The sequence below is a fragment of the Oxyura jamaicensis genome, chromosome 2, assembly GCF_011077185.1.
Source record: "Oxyura jamaicensis isolate SHBP4307 breed ruddy duck chromosome 2, BPBGC_Ojam_1.0, whole genome shotgun sequence".
Taxonomy (NCBI): domain Eukaryota; kingdom Metazoa; phylum Chordata; class Aves; order Anseriformes; family Anatidae; genus Oxyura; species Oxyura jamaicensis.
The window spans coordinates 66,199,645-66,219,842 of NC_048894.1; the positions used below are offsets into that span (position 1 = coordinate 66,199,645).

Genomic DNA, 20,198 nt, shown 5'->3' on the forward strand with positions numbered 1-20,198 from the left:
TCCCTGACTCTGGCCCCAGGGAGGCAGCAGGCTTCCCTACAGGTAGGGTCAGGCTGACAAATAGGGCCCTCTGTTCCCTTGAGAAGGGAGTTGCCTACAATGATCGCCCTTCTTCCTTAGTGGAGGCAGTCTTGAGGCATAGAGTCGACTTCCTTGCCCTAGGCATCCTCCTGGGTAGACTTTTTACCTCATCCTCACCCACCGGTGTCTCAGGCTCCAGGGCCTCAAACCTGTTGTGTATGGGCACCTGGGGAGGCTGGGCCAGTAGAGAGGGGGGTTGCCTGTGACGCCGAGCAGGGACCTGCTTCCATTCCTTATCTCCTAGGTCCCCTCCCTCTGATCAACAGGGTAGGGGATCCACCACTGTTTGGAGTGTCTCACCCTGGTGCCTTTCCTTCAGGCCTTGCAGGGAGTTGGTCCACAGGTCTGTCTCCTGCTCACACTCCCTGATGTCCCTCAACCTCTCCACCTCCTTGAGCTCTGCCACCAGGCTGAGCAGGTCATCCACCTGCTCACAACTCTCACACACAGTGTCTCTGCTGGCCTCAGAGGAGGAGCAAGCTCAGGCACTGTGCATCCAGAGATCTGAACTGCCGCATTTTTGAGCGGGCACTCAGTCTGGGTGGCCACAGACTTTCTAGAAAGAGCTCTCCGCCTAGTGATGACCGTGCTGGTTTACTTATTGGTAGGCAGCTGGTAAATGAGTTGTTCTTGTGAGCAGGGCGGAACGCTCTGCCCTGCCTGAGCGCGAAGTGCTGTGCAAACTGCCGCGCCTCGCCCCACTACCGCACCTCACCCTGTTTACCCGTCCTGGTTGCTCATGCTCCCTAGGGACTGCCTTCGAATGGCTGGGGAGGGGACGCTGCTGGCTCCGCCTACTCCTTGTCAGTCTCCCTCACGAGGGCTGCCGGGTCCTGGTGGCTTCCTCCACTGCTTCGACTGGCCTTGATGCTGCAAAAAATCCCTGCTTGCCTTGATTCCCCACTCTGCAGCAAAATGCGTCTCCACGCTGAGGAGCAAGATGGGATTGCCGGAACATTGGAAAGACAAAGTGATTTACCTCAGTTCTGCTGTCTGACCATCCTCTAGTAGTTGCTGAAATAGCTGTTACAGGGGAAAAAGACATTTTTGAATCTCAGGCAGAGAAATGCTCAAGTCCTAAAGGTACAGCTCTCAGCTGTGTGAGCCTTTTGAGCTTGCTCAGACAAGAACTAGCTAGGATTGTCTTGCTGTAGGACACTGTGTTTATCCAGACCTTGTGAAATTTGACTTCCCCTCCTATGTAGGATGTTGTTTGGGCAAAACTGACACAGGGTGACTGCCTTTTGTCACTGCTGAAATAAATGCCAGTCCTGACTCAAAACTTCTGCTTTAAAATGTTGTAAAGCATAGCAGAGAGACAAGGATGAGCAGAAGGGAAGAAAAGCCAGGATGCTACAGCTATGTCTATTTAGAGGAAAAATCACCAATAATGTTTCCAGTAGCAGGGCTGTAAATAATGCCCATGTAAAATTTACTTGAGGTAAAATGATGCCTGTGATCATATTTTGTTTCCATGTAACTAATTTAGTACCTTAAGACTTCTCGTACTTATTCTTCAGCCTTGGACACTAACAGCATGCACTAGCTCTGAAAGTTGCGACATTTTATAATTTACAGAAAGAAAAGGAGCTTAAGATAGTGTGCTTCCAGAGGACTTACATTTCATCCTGTAGCTGGCTGCTAATGCTCGCTGGTATGTGCCCTATGTAGTTGGCTGCTCTGAGTTAAAGGCCAGAGAGATTCTTTACTCCCAATTATTTTGAGATGCTTCTTGATACTTTGACATAAATGAAAAGTTGGGTTCTGATTAAGATTATTATTATTATTTTTTTTTCCTTTGTGGTCTTTGTTGTTCTGCATATCCTCAACAGGAATTGCTGGAGTTTAAGGAGAAACATTTTTAGTGCTGTTCTTTCTCTTCCCATATGAAAGAGTATTTTGTTTATGCTGTCTTTGGACTAATACATCAAAATCACTCCCGATACACAATTTCTGTTATGTGCAACTTCACTTCTGTGAGTAATCCTACCAATATTTTCAGGAGCTTTCACAGTTACTTTTGTGAGTGAAGACTCTCATATTGATCCAAGGCTCTTGAAATGAATTGCAGGGCTTAAGCAGTGTGGTAGTTTTACCGTGCTAGGCAGCTGAACACCACAACCACTCTCTCACTCCCCCTCCTCAGATGAGGAGGGGAAGAAGTAAAGGAAAGAACAACTCACAGGTTGAGATAAGGATAATTTAATTAAAGAGAAGAATATTAAGGAAATATTATTATTAATTAAGCAATTCAACTAAAGGGAAAAAAGGAAAAGGGGAAGAGGGAGGGGGAAAGGGAATAACAAAACAAGTAAAGGCTATGTGGAAGTGCAGAGGAAAGAAATTAACTCTCTACTTCCCACAAATGAGTGATGCTTGACCACGTCCTTGAAGCAGGGCCTCAACGCACGTAGCCGGTGTTCGGGAGGAGGACAGATGTTTTCACAACGAGAGCCCACCCCTCCCCTCTTCTTCCTTTTTCCCCCTTTTATTGCTGAGTGTGACATCATATGGTATGGAATATCCCTTTGGTTGGTTTAGGTCAGCTGCCCTGGTGATGTTTCTTTCTCACTTTTTTGCCCACCCCCTAGGAGGGTTAGAGAGAGTCCTGATGCTGTGCCAGCACTTCTCAGCAGCAGACACAACACTGGTGTGATACCACTGCTGTTCTAGCTACAAGTACAGAGTGCAGCACTGTATGGGCTGCTGCAGGGAAAGTTAACATCCCAGCCAGACCCAGTACAAGCAGCAACATCTTACTCTTGAAAGTGATGCCCATAACTAGATCCTACTTCAGTGTTTCCTTCTGTTTTAAATTGTTGTAACGTTCCTTGTAAAAAATTAATTGCATTGCAACCTGTGACTTGATAGCAGAATTAGCTGCTGGGTAAAAACATTCAGTTAATTACTTAAACTGTGATCTCCAACTGGAGAGCCAAAAGGGAAAGTAAGACAAGTGGAAATGTTTTAATTAATGAACAAAAACTTAGACTGGCCAAGGGAAGGGATAACTTTTGAAGAGCAAATAGCAGCAATAAGTTTTTAATTGTGATGGTTGGTGACCTCTGGCAAACCCCATTACGCTGCTGTTGGGGAGGGGGGGGGAAGGTTAGCCAGGCAATTCATTAAGACATAGTGGTTGAAACTCTGTATATGCATGTTATTCAGATCTTAGGTGGTCAGAATTTATCTTATTTTATACCAGTTCCAGAGTATGAACCAAGCCCCTGCCAGGAAAGGTCTGGTAGAAGCTCTGTGCTTTCCTCACCCTGTACTCTACCCCAGGAGGATTGACTGTGGCTTTCACAAATGCTTTGTGATCTGGCTTTTAAAATGAAGCCCAGAAGCTGTGCTCTATGCAGCAACCTCTTTTTCAAGGGAACACCTATGCTGTGGTCAGTAGATGGCTAAACTTCTTATGCCTGCAACCTGCTTGGGCTCCTGTTTGTGTTGATATTTGGTGATACGCAAGTGTATATAGAGGGGAAAAAAAGGACTTGTTTGCATGAATTCATACATATTAAAATTTGCAAGAAATACACGTATTTTATAACCATTAGCTCTCACTATGTCAGTAAAAGGAAAACCATGTTTTATTCTCTGGTGCATCAGTTGCCAGCACTCAGACTCATTGAAGTGTTTCTGATCCCACCTCCCTCTTCCTTCCTCTCCCACTTCTGTATAAATATGGAAACAAGATTTTGCAGCAGTATGAACTGTAGTTATAGAAGTAATGCGTGACCTTTGAAGGCTTTCTAGAAAAGCTCGTTATTGCCTAGTGTGTGCACTTTCCTGAAAGATTGGAGCTTGCTTCATATCTATCAATTAAAATAAATTTAGCATAACTGGAAAATAAGTAAAATGCATAGCTGTAACAGGCAGTTGAAATTAATTTTAGATTTTATAATATATAGATTAGTCATTGCAACCACTTTGACAAAATTTGGCACTTCCCCCTTTTCTCAGAAAACAGTAGGAGGTACCTTTGTGTTTATTTAGACGCTCAAGTAACTTCTTTCTTCCTGTTAGAAAAAGATTTGATATTATTCTTAATCCTAAAATAGTTGTTTTTATAACTTGTGACTTGAGTCAAACTGTTTTGGTTAGGAACTAAGTCACTTTAAAAGGCACAAAAACACATCCCTGGATTGTGTGTTTTTTTAATTGAGTAAAACTCAATTAAAAAATTGAGTTTTCATTGAATTTCATTAGTTATAGAATAAAAAGTAAATGGGATTTACCTTCAAAGCATAGCTGACTTAGTGAAGAAAGGGAATGTTATTGATATTTGGGTAATTGAAACAATCAACTGTGCAGCCAGGCATTTAAAATGAATGGTTCACAGAAAGGTGTGCTAATAGCAGCATGGCTGGGAGAAACATAAATCTGTGGCAAAAGTCATTATTAGTGCAGCATTGTTTTTGTTTTGTACAGAGATTATAAGCCATAAAAATGTCACACACTGTTCCTATAAGCAAGGTAGTACTTCGACAGTGGGTACACAGGAATCTGGAAATGTTGATTAAATTCAGAGCTTTGGCAGTTCCTGGTAACCTGGTGCTGGAAACTATTTAAATTTCAGAGAACTGTAATTACAGCTGAACCCCCCCCAACCCCCCATTCACAGTCAGTTTTATTCTGGGTAGAATGTAAACATCTGATTGGTAGAAACCTGCTAGCACATATGTTGTAATCTTTTGGTAACGAGATCATCCTTAAAAAGTAGAATGAAGACAGAAATAACCCGTGCAACCACTAAGCATTAGTCACATAGCTCTTATATAATGCTTACATCTTCAATCAGCATGCTGACAGCTGGGTTTCTTTGTAATATTTATCTGGTTCTCCAGTATCTATCTCATTTGGAAGAGAAAGGAGATGGAGTCACGCGCTAAGGAGCATGTTGAGGTACACACAGCACTTAGTTCATGAGAGTATTGCAACAAAGGAGCATCCTCCATCACAGCCCTGGACAAGGCAGTAGCAGAATGGAGGTCTGTAGCCGCATCTTCCCATGTGTTCCTCAATGAAGGTGGCAGCGCTTGGTGTAGTTTTCCTTTTCCTCATCCTATGTGAGGATGCATATTTCCTCTGCACTTATTTTTTTTGCCTTGATGGAAGGGCCAAATGAAAATATATAGCCTGAAATACTGAAAATGGCATTTCAACCGTTGAAAGCCAAAATGTGATAAACTTTAGCTTTCCAGAGCTCTTGAAGATGTGTCTCTTAGCCCTAGCCCCAAGAGGAGAGCTCATATACATAGATTTTCCTTTGTGGATTTTCACACTGCTACATGGCTATGTAGTCATAATAATGTATAAAAAAGAGTGGGATTCTCTGGGAGATAAGGCATTTTTATATGGGAATTACCTTGTAATGGTTCAGTAATCATGGTGGCTACTTTTAGGTTGATTTTTAGTTCAAATGTATTCAATGTCTGTTCCCTACTGAACTGTAAAACTACTAACAGGAGTTGGAAGCACTCTGATATGTCATTATGAAAGGTTACTTCTTGAGGCCGAAAAGAATTGTGTGGCAATCAAGTTTTAATAAGTACAAGAGATATGTGTACTTCAAGGTAACATTATTCTTAGCTTATTCTTGTCTTTATAGACTGAATTTTGTGATGGCTTGGCCATAATCACGTATTACATTTTTAGTTTTTCCGTTTCAGAAATACATGCAAAAATGATGCTGCTTTCTTTGTTGATTGGTGTCCTATGCTGAAATACTGGAGGAAAAAATGTTATTGTCCCTAGAGGATATTTATGACTTCCTGATTTTACTAAAGTTTCTGGAATAAAAAAGCCAAACCAAAATATCAAACAGAACTAAGATACCTTTCTTTAAGGAAAAAATTAAAAGCACAGTAAAAATTGCTATAAAATTACATAAGTAATACTTATTTTTTTTTTGAAAAAAGAATCTTATTTACTTAAGTTGTTATAGAAACCTAGAAACTAAATGAATGGGCTAGGGAACACGAAGGGGAGGTAATTATTTATAAGAATATAAGGTTGCACACATCCATCTGGTAGTAATTTAAAACCTGGATTAATTAATTTATCTTAATTCATGCAATATTATTGTGGAACTTGCTGCTGCAGGGTTTAATCAGGCCAAAATTCTCATTGGGATCAGAAAGGAATCAAGTGAGTTCATGGAAAGTAGATTTGTGACAGGATGTCAAACAATCTGGATGCAATCCTAGCCCAGGTAATCCCATTTTTTCTGAGATGACTAGCAGATGAAGGCAGTTAGGAGAAAAATCTGTTTCCAATATATTTTTTTGAATAACATCTCTTTTTCACTAACTACTTACTTATTTTCTTTCAAACCTAAGTGTGTATTTTCTCACCATGTTTGTAGTTGCATGAATATGGAGTTTTTCTTTAAAGACAGTTAAAGGTCTTTGCAAGTACCCTTACTTCCTGAGTTCATCATGTACACTGATACACAGAAAACTATTACTCTGAGAGATCTGATGATGGTCAATGAATAATGTGCCTGCTCTTTCTTTGCTTTAGGACACCGAAGCATGTTTGACCATGCATCTTACAGTGCAAGCTCAAAAGTAACAGAGAGGAAACTACATGGGACTTGTCCTCCGGTTGGTCGTGGAAACTGTGGAAATCAATTTGTAAATGCGAGCAGCTATAGGTCTTCATTTTTTAATCCCTGGAATGGTTTTCATACAATACATTTAGAGCACAGTCCTGTGAAGCCAAGGATTATTACAGTGGTGAAACCCAGTGGGCATACACTCAAAAAGATAACTTTGCTTCTGAACAGAAGATCTGTCCAGGGCTTTGAGCAGCTGATAGCTGACATTTCAGAAGCTCTGGGATTTCCGCACTGGAAGAATGACCACGTGAGAAAGCTTTACAATCTGAGAGGCAGAGAAATCCAAAGTGTTTCTGACTTCTTCAGGGAAGGCGATGCGTTCATAGCTATGGGGAGGGAGCCCCTTACATTGAAGAACTTGGAAGTGGCAATACAAGAACTTTGTCCTGAGAATCCTTATGCTGCCAGTGCAGTTCAGCAGGATGAGGAGCAGTCCCAAAAACTGAAGAGTGGGCTGTATGACAAAGCATCAAAAGTGGACAGTGGATTTGATGAGGCAGAGATTGCCAAGAATTGCAGTGTTGTTATGTCTCCCAAACTGGTAGCTAGAAAAAGTCAAGCCAAGACAAAGCAAGAAAAGAAAATGAGGACAAAAAAAAAGTGGACTAGAGAGAGTTGGGATGGTGAGCAAGGAGTGAGGCCTTCAAGAAAAACCCGAGAAAGTGAGAGGTACCTTAAGCAAGAGAGGAGCCCTGAGAAGGGATTAAAAGAGATTACAGTGGAAGTAGTGAGGTGTGAGAAGTGTGAACGGGAAAGGCAGGCAAGGCAAAAGTTACGAAGGGAAAGGCTTGCTGAGACTTCATTTGAGAACACGGACCTGGATGCAGGTGCATGTCAGAGGTATCAGGTAGAAAGAAATGCAAAAATCAGGAATAGCCAAAAATCTTCTGAAGTTCCTCTGGAAGGTGAAGAAGTTGGCTGGAAAGAGAATGGCTGCAGAAAGACCTGGAAACCTCTACATAGGAATGTTAATGAAGGGCTGGAAAAGCAAAAAAAGAGCATTGAGACAGAAAGAGATCTGGAGAAGCATGAAATCCATGAGAAAGAAGTGGTGAAAAACAAGAAAAATGCTGTGGAAGGGCCGCAAATAACTCATGAAATGAAGGAAGAAAATGGAAGTAGCTGTGTAACTAATCAAAATGGTTGGCTAATGAAAGACACTCCAAGGGATGCCGAGAAGCCATCTAAAGTACATAGGGACAGCAAAGAGAATCAAAGGGCTAAAGAGGAGAGTGCCAGGAGAGAGGGAAATATCATACACAGAGAGAATGACGTGACTCGACGAGAGAAAACAGGAGAGTGTAGAGTAAATAAAGAAGAAAACATGGCTCCAGGTCTGGAAAACACAAGCCGGAGGCATGCCATTAAAAACAGAACTGATGTGGAAAACCACTATGAAATTGGCAGGACTATTGGGGATGGGAATTTTGCGGTGGTGAAGGAATGTCGCCACTGCAACTCTAATCAGATCTATGCCATGAAAATTGTGGATAAATCTAAGCTGAAGGGGAAAGAGGACATGATGGAAAGTGAAATTCTGATCATTAGGAGTCTTTCTCATCCCAATATAGTAAGCTTAATTGAAGTGTATGAGACAGAGGCTGAGATCTACCTAATCCTGGAATATGTCCCAGGAGGGGACTTATTTGATGCTATTATAGAAAGTGTGAAGTTCACAGAGCATGATGCTGCTGTCATGATCACTGACCTGTGTGAAGCCCTGGTATATATTCACAGCAAGAACATCGTCCACAGAGACCTCAAACCAGAGAACCTTTTGGTAAGTGTGGGCAAACAAACTGTATATTTGCAGGAGTGGGATTTATTTTCATTTTTGTTATGGTTCTTTGAATAGTTTTAAGCAAATGATATGTGAAGAGAATGTACTGTGGCAGTACTGTTTGGAAAAATTAATACGATCTTGAAATTAGCCTTACAGTTTACTCTGCCTAGATCTTCTCTACGCTGTAGATCACAGTGCTTGCAAATAGAAATTTGAATGAAAATGACCTGGCTTTCAAGGGCAGTGAGCATTTGTATTCTGGCAATCAGGCATGCTATTTATCATCTGACTTTTTGCTACACAAGTTTGAATGTTTTGCATGAAGCACGCACTGAATCATCAGGCATTTTCCTTGCAGACCAAAATTTATTAAAATTGCTAATTCAGCTTATTTGATGGACTTCTTGTCCACTGCAGACCACTGTGGCAATCCTCTACTGTAGTGATTTCAATTCAGTGACAATTTGACTTTCTTAGGAGCAGAAGTACAATGCATTTATCTGAAATAAGCTGACAGCAATATACAGATGTTTTGGTGAAATATAGCATCAAACACTAAAGTTAACTCATACTCACATTGTGCTAAGGAGTTCTTTTCCAACACATTTCTGAGGGGTATGATCCAGGTCTCACCTGATGGTTTTCATATGTAGTTCACAGCCCTGCAAAACAGACTGGTGTGCAAAGTTTTGTAACACTGAAGAAATCGTGTTGCCTGCTCTGGCTGAATTACAGAAAGATACATTTTTGCAAGGACAGACTCACCCCCACCACACAGGTATTTTATCACATCAGAACAGTATTACCAGAACTAACAAGAAAAAAAAAACCCTCTTTTGGTTTCACCTTGCTCGTTAAATGACTGAATGCCTGCTTTACACACTGTTTATGTGATGCTTCTTTTTGAAAAGTTAGTGTGTTCAACATGCTATGTGAGCTTGTAAGTTGTTGATACTATTGAATAGCTCATCTGCTATGTAATAACCATCCCTAAAAATACAGGCCATGTGAGCAAGTTTATGGCTTTCTGAAATTTTAATATGCTTTCTCTGACTCCTTACAGTGACTGGAGCAGTAACAGCAGAACAACGTGGACAGCTGCCACTAATTTAGTGTTGGCCAGAGCTACACAGTACCAAACATTACTGAAGCAAGTTTATGGGCTCATTCATTGTTGGTGGGCCAGGGACTGGGAGCAGCCTTCTGGAAGTGCTGGCATCCTGCGGTGTCTCTGATTTGTCCTTGGTTGTGGGATAGATACCTCCTGCTTTACTTCACATTGCTACACCACAGATGTTTGTCTGAATTGGTCTCCTTAGGCTTTGTGCACAGAGGACAGAAACATGCTCATACTTTTTCATAGAACCATAGACCTATTTAGGTTGGAAAAAACCTTCCAGATCAACCTAACCAACTCCACCACTAAACCATGTTCCAAAGTGCCATATCCACGTATTTCTTAAATACTTACAGGAATGGTGACTCCAGAACTTCCCAGGTCAGCCTGTTCCAACGCCTACCCACCTGATCTGGGAAGAAACTCTTCTAATATCCAGTCTGTTAAGTTTTTGGCTGCTGACTCATTTGGACTACTCTGGGGTTTTCTGGTCAGGTGAATCCTGTCCTTTCTCTTTCTTGTTAACCATTTTTTTCCATATTTCTTAAACCTTCCCAGCAAATGGGGACTGGCAGAGAAAGGATCCCGTTTTCCTAAGGGAATATGTTTTGTTTACTCTTAGTCTGTTTTCTGTGGGAATCCAGGCTTGCTCCTAATGACTTTTGAACCTACTGGCTCATTTCCATCAGAGTTGACAGAGAAGCAGCAAACAATGGAAACATTTCTGGAAGTTTCATGAAAATAAGCAGCTGGTGAAAGAAGGGAAACCATGTTTCTGTCTCTACAGAGGATAAGGTGGAAATATACTTTGTTGTCTAGTGAGTTATAAGGCAGAGCTGAAAATCTGATTTTACTAGTTTATGGTACTATTCCTATTGCTCATGTGGCACTGTCCTCTAGTTATAGACTTGTGTAACAGCCCACCATTAAATCCTTTTTGCCTTTCCTCTCCCTCTTTCATTACTGTGCCTGCCCACAACTTTCAGACTCCTTGCAGTGTAGCTGTGAGGCAGAAGGCTGGTGACTTGCACTACCAAAACAAAATCTGTTTGACAGCTGGCGTGAAGACAGCTGCTCTGAAGCCCTCACTAACGGAATCACCTGGCATAGGATGAGGTGTTTAGTGAGGTAACCTTTGCTACCAAGGCTGAGTGATGTGGTGTGTTTGGTCCCACAAAAGAAGCTGGTCACTACTTTAGTGCTAGCTGGAAGAGCATAGGAGGAGTAGAATTTGCCACCAAGGTTTTTAGCTAAGGGACTTTTAATTCCACAGGTGGTGGCATTTCTGTGAGTCAGAAATTAATTTCAACCTGTAGAGGTTGTTTTTCTGGGTTATAGCAGTAAAAGATGTAAAGCCACATCCTTCCCCCCTTTTTTTTTTCGTGGTGTAGATTTTTGTATTTGTGATTGTGAACTCATTTTCTTGTATTCTTCCCCAGAATGCTAATATGGTAACTGGGCTTTATAAGTATTGCAGCTTTTTATGCATTTGAGTTTTTTCCTTTCCTTTTTCCTTTCTTTCTTCTTTCTTTCAAGTTTTCAAATTTGTATGAGAACTTCAAGTGTAGCTGTTTTATCAATAAACTTTGGTTTTGTGACCCTATTTCAAATACATGAAGTGCTGTTGAAGGTCTCCAAGTGCATTTGAGTTAAAATCCTATTTAACCAGTTACCTATCAGGAGCTCTCAGTATGATAAACCTATGCAGGTTATTTTCTGTAAGATTTCTTTTATAGAGAGATTATTCTAGCTACTATCCGTCAAAGGGTGTCTGAAACTCAAATGTAGAAGCAGTGCTTTCTCTCTGTCCGCTTTTAATATGCAAAAAGTTGCATGGGCTAGCTTGATATCATTATGTCTGTATGTAGAATCTGTACTTCCATACATACGTGCATAAAGAGGAATATTAATGTTATAAATCATCTTGGATTCACATTGGATTTCACAATGTAGATACGAAAACAAGAACTCGGGATTCATCAGCAGACAGGAAAAAAAAGGAAAAGACCAGTTTATCCCTTTTTGAAGATGAACTTGCCTTTGTATTAGTATGTTATAATCTTTCAGGTGTATGGCTGCTATACCTAGAAATCCATAAACAGTATTTGGGTATCCTGGTATCAAGAGAGTAGCAAACAATTGACTGTCCTGGTTCAGGACTACCAGATGTAGTCTTGAATGCAGTCTTGTAGTGCAGTCTTTGAATGCAGTCTTGAATGCAGTCTATGTAGTCTTGAATGCAGATGCTATAACAGGTGTCATGATAAAGCTGGGATGATCCTCTAGAGTTACTATTTTTGCTTTGTACCATTTCAAAGTATGTGGGATATGTCAAAGGCTAGATTTCTCTTGGGAAGATTGTAGATTTCTGTGATACTGCCATGAGGAAAAGCTCTGGCCTCAGGAGGGAATCCAAGTAACCTGAGCGGCTTTTCTTTCTGTAATGCATATTTGCTTGCTATTTTTGCTGCCAAGTGATGGAAAGGTGGACTGGAGATTACAGAATTTGGGATGAAGGGAATGGAATGCTCGCTTCATCTGAGCTGACTTTGAGTTGTTAGTGAAGAGGCCGAGGAGATCTGGGCTGAGGTTTTCAGGTGTGCTGACAGGTTACATGCTGGCTTTGAAATGATTGTCACAGAGCTGTAAAACTACACCCATGTTGCATGCTGTTCCTACCTGTTCAAATATCAAGTAAACCGAAAGCTCTGTGGTTTTGTCCTCAAGAACACATGGTGCAGTATTGCCACCTTGTGCTCTGATGAGAAGTTAGGACTTTGGCTTCTCTGTGAAAATTACACCAGTGTGTTTCATCAAGCAAAATGACCAGACATTTCCTAATGGCTTTTGTGCATTGGAATTAAGACCAGGATTTCTCCCTTTGCTGGTTTCTTTAAAATAAATAAATTATAATGATAAAAAAAAAATCACAAAAAAAACCCACAAACACAATTGCATAAACATTTCAGTGTTATTTGTCTTGGTACAATAGCATGCAGGCTATTTGTTGAAATTCCATATGCGATACAGTTCCCTAATGTAATTTTAAAAGCTTTATATATACAACAGAAATATGTATTCATGCTCATATAATGCATATAAAACTGCGTGTTTCAATTATGAGTTTTTGTAGTGTTCTACCACTGTTAACCATATTGTTAGAATAGAAATCCTGTGGATAGATGCAGTTCTAGAAAATAACTTACTTTTGTCATTTTTCATTTTGTCAGCTGTTGAGTCCACAGTGAATGATGACAAAAAATCCTAATGAAGTTGACTAATGCAATAGAAGAGAAGATAGCTATGTCATTTTAGTTTTCTCCTACAGAATTTTTGTCCGTGTGGTCATAGGAAACTTTTATTTTCAATTTCATGGTGGCAAGCACATTTTTCTTAAAACAGGAAAAAAAATAACAAAACTCTCGCTTAATCAAATCTGGAAGAGTGCTTACGGTTTCTGTAAAGAAGATAAATGGGAATTAGTTGGCTGTAATGTAGGTGAGCAAATCTTGTCCCATCTGTGTCCTTAGTTGTCTTGTAATAGAGACCATCTTGAATTTTTGGCTGTCTCAAGCACTGCCTGATGGCAAAGAATGACGTGTTAAAGAGTGAGGTATGCCTGTTGCCTCATGTTCTGGCTTGTCTGCTCAAAACCCGAGTGCAGATTTTCTTGGTTTCCCTATGTTTATGTTAGATGCTGCTCTGTTCCCCATAGTTAGAGACAGATAATATCTCATTAGAAGCAAGTTTATGACATTTTTTACTTCTTAAAGAATATTTGAGTATCAGTCACCATATTAAGAATAGCAATGTGTTTAATTGCCCTGCTGTCTTATTCATGACTTGACCTTTCAATATTTTTTCTTAAAATAATGTTTCATTAAATGCATTACGAATTAATGCTAAAGACACATGCATACAAAATTAGAATGGGAACAAGTGTTTTGATTACCTTACACACAGATGCAGGAGATGGGAATTGATGGAAAGGCACACTTACAAGGATGTTTTGTTGGATTAATTTCTCCAGCTCGTACTGTGTGATTACTGCGATTCATTTATTTTCAGAGCAGCAGGTGGAGTAGCAGAGTAATTTGCAAAGAAAGTGAAGCCCCTTTTTTTTTTTTTTTTTTTTCTTGGACCTTTGTGACGGAGTTACACTCTTCAAGTGACACTGTAAAGTCAGTGACATACGTGGGAATATCAATTATCATAAAATCATAGGATCATCTAGGTTGGAAAAGACTTTCAAGACAACAAAGTTAAGACATTAACTTGACCTACCATGTCCTATCACTAAACTATGTCCCTTAGTGCTGTGTCCACACATCTCCTAAATACCTCTGGGAGTATTTAGGGGTAGTACTCCACCACTCTCCTGGGCAGCCCCTTCCAATGTCTGACCACCCTCCCCATGAAGAATTTCTTCCTAATGTCCAATTTAAACATCCCCATGCACAAGTAGAGGCCCATAACATTCTCCTTTGCTTTCCTAAGGTGAAAAATAAATGTTTAATTCACTCTCCCTTATTTTTGGTCTTCTTCCTTTTAATTCCTTTGAAATTAGTGTGCCAGAGTTTGAAGAGCAAATTTTTTTTTTCCCATTATTGCTTTTCCTCTTATATACATATGCTGTCTTGGTACATGGAGAGGAGACAACTTTCTGAATACTGTTTATCAAAATGTTTTCCATTTCATTCTGTTTTACTTGGCAGTACTATTATTAGAACCTCTTTCTCTATATTATTAACTATTTCATTTATCTTTTGCAATCTAAAAATGCATGTGGACTAAATATATTTTTATATTTCATTGAATGTAGGTTCAGCATAATGCAGATAAATCTACTACACTGAAACTAGCAGATTTTGGCCTTGCAAAGCTGGTTACAAAACCTATATTTACTGTGTGTGGAACACCGACATATGTTGCCCCTGAGATACTTGCTGAGAAGGGTGAGTGTATACATCTATAATTTCTAGCAAATCACCCAATTGCTCTTAAATTTCTAATCATGGACATATTCCAGAATGTTTCAACCTACTGATATGTCTTTACAGGGTAGGAGGTTGGCTAGCAGCAAAATCTGTGAAAGGACAGAAAACCTCTTAGCTTTTGACAAACACAAGCGTGATATCAGTCATGTTTGCATTATTAATGTCTATGTAATATAATTGTGATTTCCAAGCAGACAACTTATTAAAATATCATAGATAATAATTGCTGAAGTGGTGAAATAAGCAAAAGTTTGTCTTGCAACCTCAGGATAGTCACCCCCATTTTGTGACTGTAACCCAAACAACTTTCCAAGGCCCTCTAGTGATGCAAAAGGATGGTGAACATGTATGCTAAATACATGTAACAAGCCAAAGCATCGTTCACATCAGAGAGAATTTTATTGATTTCATATCCAAAAAGATTCAGACCTGGAAAGGAGTCAGATTTTGATGACTCAGGAAAAGCTATTTCTGTCTTGTTCTGCAGAGCTGGGTTGAACATCTCCAATTATATTCAATTTTAATGGAAACTTGGCACTCTTAGTGCTTTTTTTTTTTTAAAAAAAGAAAAGAGAAACTGGGGAAGACTGTTTTAGAAATATGCCCCATGTTTTCTCAATTAGTCTCCTCTTGATATTGACCTTGTGAGACAGACAATGATTGTGAAACGTGTTGAAGAAGAGAGGCACTGTGTGAGAGCTGTGACTATTAACAGAGCAGCTCTACTTACAGAAGTGGTGTACCAGACACTTACTCTTCTGTTGACCTTGTCTTTCTACGAAGCTGAACAAAGCTGCTCTGTTTCTTAGAGAATAAAATGAAAAAAGAAACAGCTCCTACCATGAGGTGTGGTTTTTTGTTGTTGTTGCTGTTTGGTTTTGTTTATTTTCTGAAACAAGACTGAGTAAAAGATGCTTAGCCACGGTTTGTCTTTTCTTCCTTAGGCTATGGGCTCCAAGTAGATATGTGGGCAGCTGGTGTGATCCTTTACATTTTGCTCTGTGGTTTTCCCCCATTTCGTAGTCAGGAACGTGATCAAGAAGAGCTGTTTCAAATCATACAACTGGGTCACTATGAGTTCCTTTCCCCATACTGGGACAATATTTCTGCAGGTAAGATTCAGCATGTATACCAGCTCTGAAAAGCTCTTCCCTGGAGTGGCTTTGACACACAGAAGCCCCCTTTTGTTCATGACAGGGACGTCTGTCAACTTTGGGATGTCTTACAGGTGTGTTTTATATGATGATCCTGTATTTGCTTTAGATGTCAATTTAGTCCTGGTGGTATCAGTCACGGTGAATCTGAATATCAGGAATGATCAATGTAACTGCTCCCTTTCTAAGGCAAGAAAAAAAAATTTGCTCAGCTGACTTGTAAGAATTATCTCTGTAGAAAAAAGGATGTTGTGAGGCGGTGCAGGGACAAAATTAGAAAGGCCAAAGGTAATCTGTAGCTCAATCTGGCTACTGCTGTTAAAGACAACAAAAATTTTTTTCATAAATGTATCAGTACAAAAAGGAGGACTAAGGAGAATCTTCACCCTTTACTGGATATGGGGGGAAACTTAGTTACCAGAGATGAGGAAAAAGCTGAGGTGCTTAATGCCTTCTTTGCCTCAGTCTATAGCAGCAAAACCAGTTGTTCTCTGGACGCCCAGTACCCTGAGCTGGTGGAAGGGCATGAGGAGCAGCATGTGGCCCCCACAATCCACAAGGAAATGGTTGGTGACCTGCTACAGCATTTGGATGTACACAAGTCGATGGGGCCAGATGAGATCCCCCTGGGGGTACTGTGAGAACTGGCAGAAGAGCTGGCCAAGCCACTTTACATCATTTGCAGTCCTGGCTATCAGGGGAGGTCCCACTTGACTGGCGGCTAGCAAACGTGACACCCATCTACAAGAAGGGCCAGAGGGTAGACCCAGGGTACTATAGGTCTGTTAGTTTGACCTCAGTGCCAGAGAAGCTCATGGAGCAGATTATCTTGAGTGTCATCACGTGACACTTGCAGGGCAACCAGGTGATCAGGCCCAGTCAGCATGGGTTTATGAAGGGCATGTCCTGCTTGACTAACCTGATCTCCTTCTATGACAAGGTGACACACTTAGTGGGTGAGGGAAAGCCTGTGGATATGGTCTACCTTGACTTCAGTAAGGCTTTTGACACCATTTCCCACAGCATTCTCCTCAAGAAACTGGCTGTTTGTGGCTTGGACTGGTGTACGCTTTGTTGGGTTAAGAGCTGGCTGGTTGGATGGGCCCAGAGAGTTGTGGTGAATGGAGTTAAATCCAGTTGGAGGATGGTCACTAGTGGAGTCCGCCAGGGCTTGGTACTAGGGCCAGCCCTCTTTAACATCTTTATCGATGATCTGGATGAAGGGATTGAGTGCACACTCAGTAAGCTTGCAGACGACACCAAGTTAGGTGCGTGTGTCGATCTGCTCGAGCGTAGGAAGGCTCTGCAGGAAGACCTGGATAGGCTGGACTGATGGGCCGAGGCCAACTGTATGAAGTTCAACAAGGCCAAGTGCCGGGTCCTGCACCTGGGGCGAAACAATCCCAAGCAGCACTACAGGCTGGGAGATGAGGGATTAGAAAGCTGCCTGGCAGAAAAGGACCTGGGAGCATTGGTTGGTAGTCGGCTGAATATGAGCCAGCAGTGTGCTCAGGTGGCCAAGAAGGCCAACAGCATCCTGGCTTGCATAAGAAACAGTGTGGCCAGCAGGTCCGGGTAAGTGATTGCGCCCCGTACTCAGCTCTGGTGAGACCGCACCTCGAGTACTGTGTTCAGTTTTGGGCCCCTCGCTACAAGAAGGACATGGAGGTGCTTGAGTGAGTCCAGAGAAGGGCTACGAAGCTAGTGAAGGGTCTGGAGAACAAGTCTTAGGAGGAGCGGCTGAGGGAGCTGGGACTGTTTAGCCTGGAGAAGAGGGGGCTCAGGGGTGACCTTATTGCACTCTAAAGGTACCTTAAAGGAGACTGTAGTGAGGTGGGGGTTGGTCTGTTCTCCCACATGCCTGGTGACAGGACGAGGGGGAATGGGCTAAAATTGCACCAGAGGAGGTTTAGTTTGGATATTAGAAAAAACGTCTTTACTGAATGGGTTGTTAGTCACTGGAATAGGCTGCCCAGGGAAGTGGTTGAGTCACCATCCCTGGAGGTCTTTAAAGGACGTTTAGATGTAGAGCTTAGGGATCTGGTTTAGTGGAGGACTTGTTAGCATTAGGTCAGAGGTTGGACTCGGTGATCGTGGAGGTCTCTTCCAACCTAGACGCTTTTGTGATTCTGTGATTCTGTGATAAGATTCCCATTTGTAGTTCCTGCGAATCAGAACACCTAGCTGCATGCTTTCAGCATTTCTTCAAGATTGAACTCTCTTCCCTTTTCTCTTTCTTTGGGGGAAAATGGTGCGGAGATTTAACATCTCCTGTCACTAGTTTTAAATCTAGTTGCTAAAATATTTCCCGGGGATAGCCACAAAAAAAAATGTTACAGTAAAAATTAGTAAGAAAGATTAGAAAGATATTTTGTGTAGGAATAACCATCACTTTCATTTTCCCTTCTTTCCGGTTCTTTGTTTCATAATAGCAGCAAAAGACCTCATAAGCAGGCTGTTGATAGTGGATCCCCAAAAGCGCTTCACAGCATGGCAAGTACTTCAGCACCCTTGGATCAGAACAGCTGGAAAAACTAATGGCAGAAACTTGCAGAGGGAAGTAACAATTAATATTGAGCGCCATTTCCGGACCCAGCGCCGAAAAGAAGTTGTAGATGAGGACACATGAAGTCTCTTCAAGCTCATCTATTTGTCTCTTTTTATTGATTAACAAATTACTTGTTTTCTTTTGTAAATGAATTGAGACTTTTGTGTGTAGATTTTGCTGGCCATCATTATGCCTCTCCTTGATTCTGAGATTCTGAATAAGGATAGAGATCAAATTTGCATCCCCACCCTTGTGGTGTCACTTGGGAGTGTCTCTGACAGCAGTGGGTACTAGATATTTCCTGGAGGATATCCATTATTTTTCTTTAAATACTGATTTGAACTTTTACATTATATAACGTATATCTTTTTAGATGGCAAATGTTTGCTTCTGCAGCCAACATTAGTGGTGACTGAAATGTGTTTTCTTGTCTCGTTTTGTATGATACCTTCAGGAGTTTTGCATTTTGTTTTCTTTTTTTATAATGTTTTGTGTTTATAACATTGTCAAAATGGCTGTCTGCATACACATCCTGCGCTAATTCTTAAATTAGCTTTTCACAAGTTCCTGTGAGCAGTGGAGAAGGTGAGGGATTTTTTTTTTTTTTTTTTTTTTGTGTGTGTGTAATATATGTATCATTTAGCTGTAGGATATGTTAAATAAAAGGTAAGATACTATTTATTGAGTTATAAGGAAAGAAAAATTGTTGTAGGTGAAATGAGATATTTTATGATATCTCCCTTGGCAACATCTTTTCTTTAGATGTTCTCAGGGACAGGGCAGTAGAATGCACAATGTTTCTGTTAAACTACCATGGTTCTATATAGTATGGTAGTTTCATTTCTTTATAAGAAGAGTGGGAAGATACCATGGCTGATACGGTTTCAAGGCTAGAATAATAACTTTTAAAACAGTTTTCTTCCTACTCTGGGAAGTAGGAAGGTAGCAGTTCTAAGGAAACTATTCCCAAAGGTATACTTATAGAATGATAACCCAAGCTTTTTTTTTTTCATACTGAATTTTTTATTAGGAGCCATCCACATCCATCTGTGACTCCCTCATGATGATGGAGAAGAGAGAGCTGGAAAGCTCCTTCTGTGATTTAAGTTAGCCCTTACCCTTATGGTTCCCCTCTCATCAATGTCCTTCATAGCTGAATTGCTTTTGTACACTTGGTCAGTGTAGTTTAGCAAACTTATTTATTTATTTATGTATTTATTTTTATTTTTTAAGTTGCCTTCCCTGGGGTCTCTTCTTCCTTGATTCTGTAAGAATAGCCAATGTGGTGAAATTACATTAAAGTTCAGCTCAGGAAGAGCAACTTCTTGTTAATGTGTGGGAAGGTCTCCCAGGGGGACATGTCATATGCTTCATTGCTTACGTTATTTTTGATTGGATTGGATGGAGTTTTAAAGAAATCCTTTGGGGGGAAAAATGCAGTCCTGAGAAGGGCCATAACCTTTAAGAGTTTTGGAATCTCAGACATTTTCTTTAACTAATCAAATCCAAAAAGCACTCTAGTTGTCTGTTTTATAATGCCTTGTCCATGAATTACATGTACTAGCAAATAATATTCACAATAAAATTTATCAGTAGTATTAACATAAAGTTCATAGCGTGTAGAATTGAATGAAGGTATCTTGTAATGAGATGTCAGAAGCATTTCAGAATCAGTAGAACAGGTTCATAACTATAGGAAACAGTATATTTTTTTTTCTGAGTGCTAAAATTCTGTGTGAATTTTCTGAATTACCAAAAAGTATGTGGTACTGTCATCATGTTTCTGTTTCAAGCTGTAACAATTTTTGCCTCAAAAATGATGTATGGAAGTAGAAACAACTTGGTTGTTACAAGAGAATTGCATTTTCAGTTGGGTTGGCTTATTTTAATACA

The 20,198-nt window shown here is 40.6% G+C and overlaps 1 protein-coding gene across 5 annotated transcripts in view; it reads left to right on the forward strand.

Moving 5' to 3' along the window:
- Positions 1-18,811, forward strand: part of DCLK3 (doublecortin like kinase 3) — a 32,232-nt gene extending 13,421 nt beyond the window's left edge. For 2 of the 5 annotated variants that reach the window (XM_035318661.1, XM_035318657.1), the window contains 4 exons: positions 6,610-8,486; positions 14,429-14,561; positions 15,548-15,715; positions 18,190-18,811. In XM_035318661.1, coding sequence (XP_035174552.1) covers positions 6,621-8,486; positions 14,429-14,561; positions 15,548-15,715; positions 18,190-18,386 — 2,364 coding nt within the window. In that variant the 5' untranslated portion in view covers positions 6,610-6,620 and the 3' untranslated portion in view covers positions 18,387-18,811. Of the gene's footprint in view, positions 1-1,913; positions 2,058-4,931; positions 5,154-6,609; positions 8,487-14,428; positions 14,562-15,547; positions 15,716-18,189 lie in introns of those variants that run through there. The other 3 variants (XM_035318659.1, XM_035318660.1, XM_035318658.1) reach the window with 3 other exon arrangements.
- Positions 18,812-20,198: the final 1,387 nt, after the last annotated feature.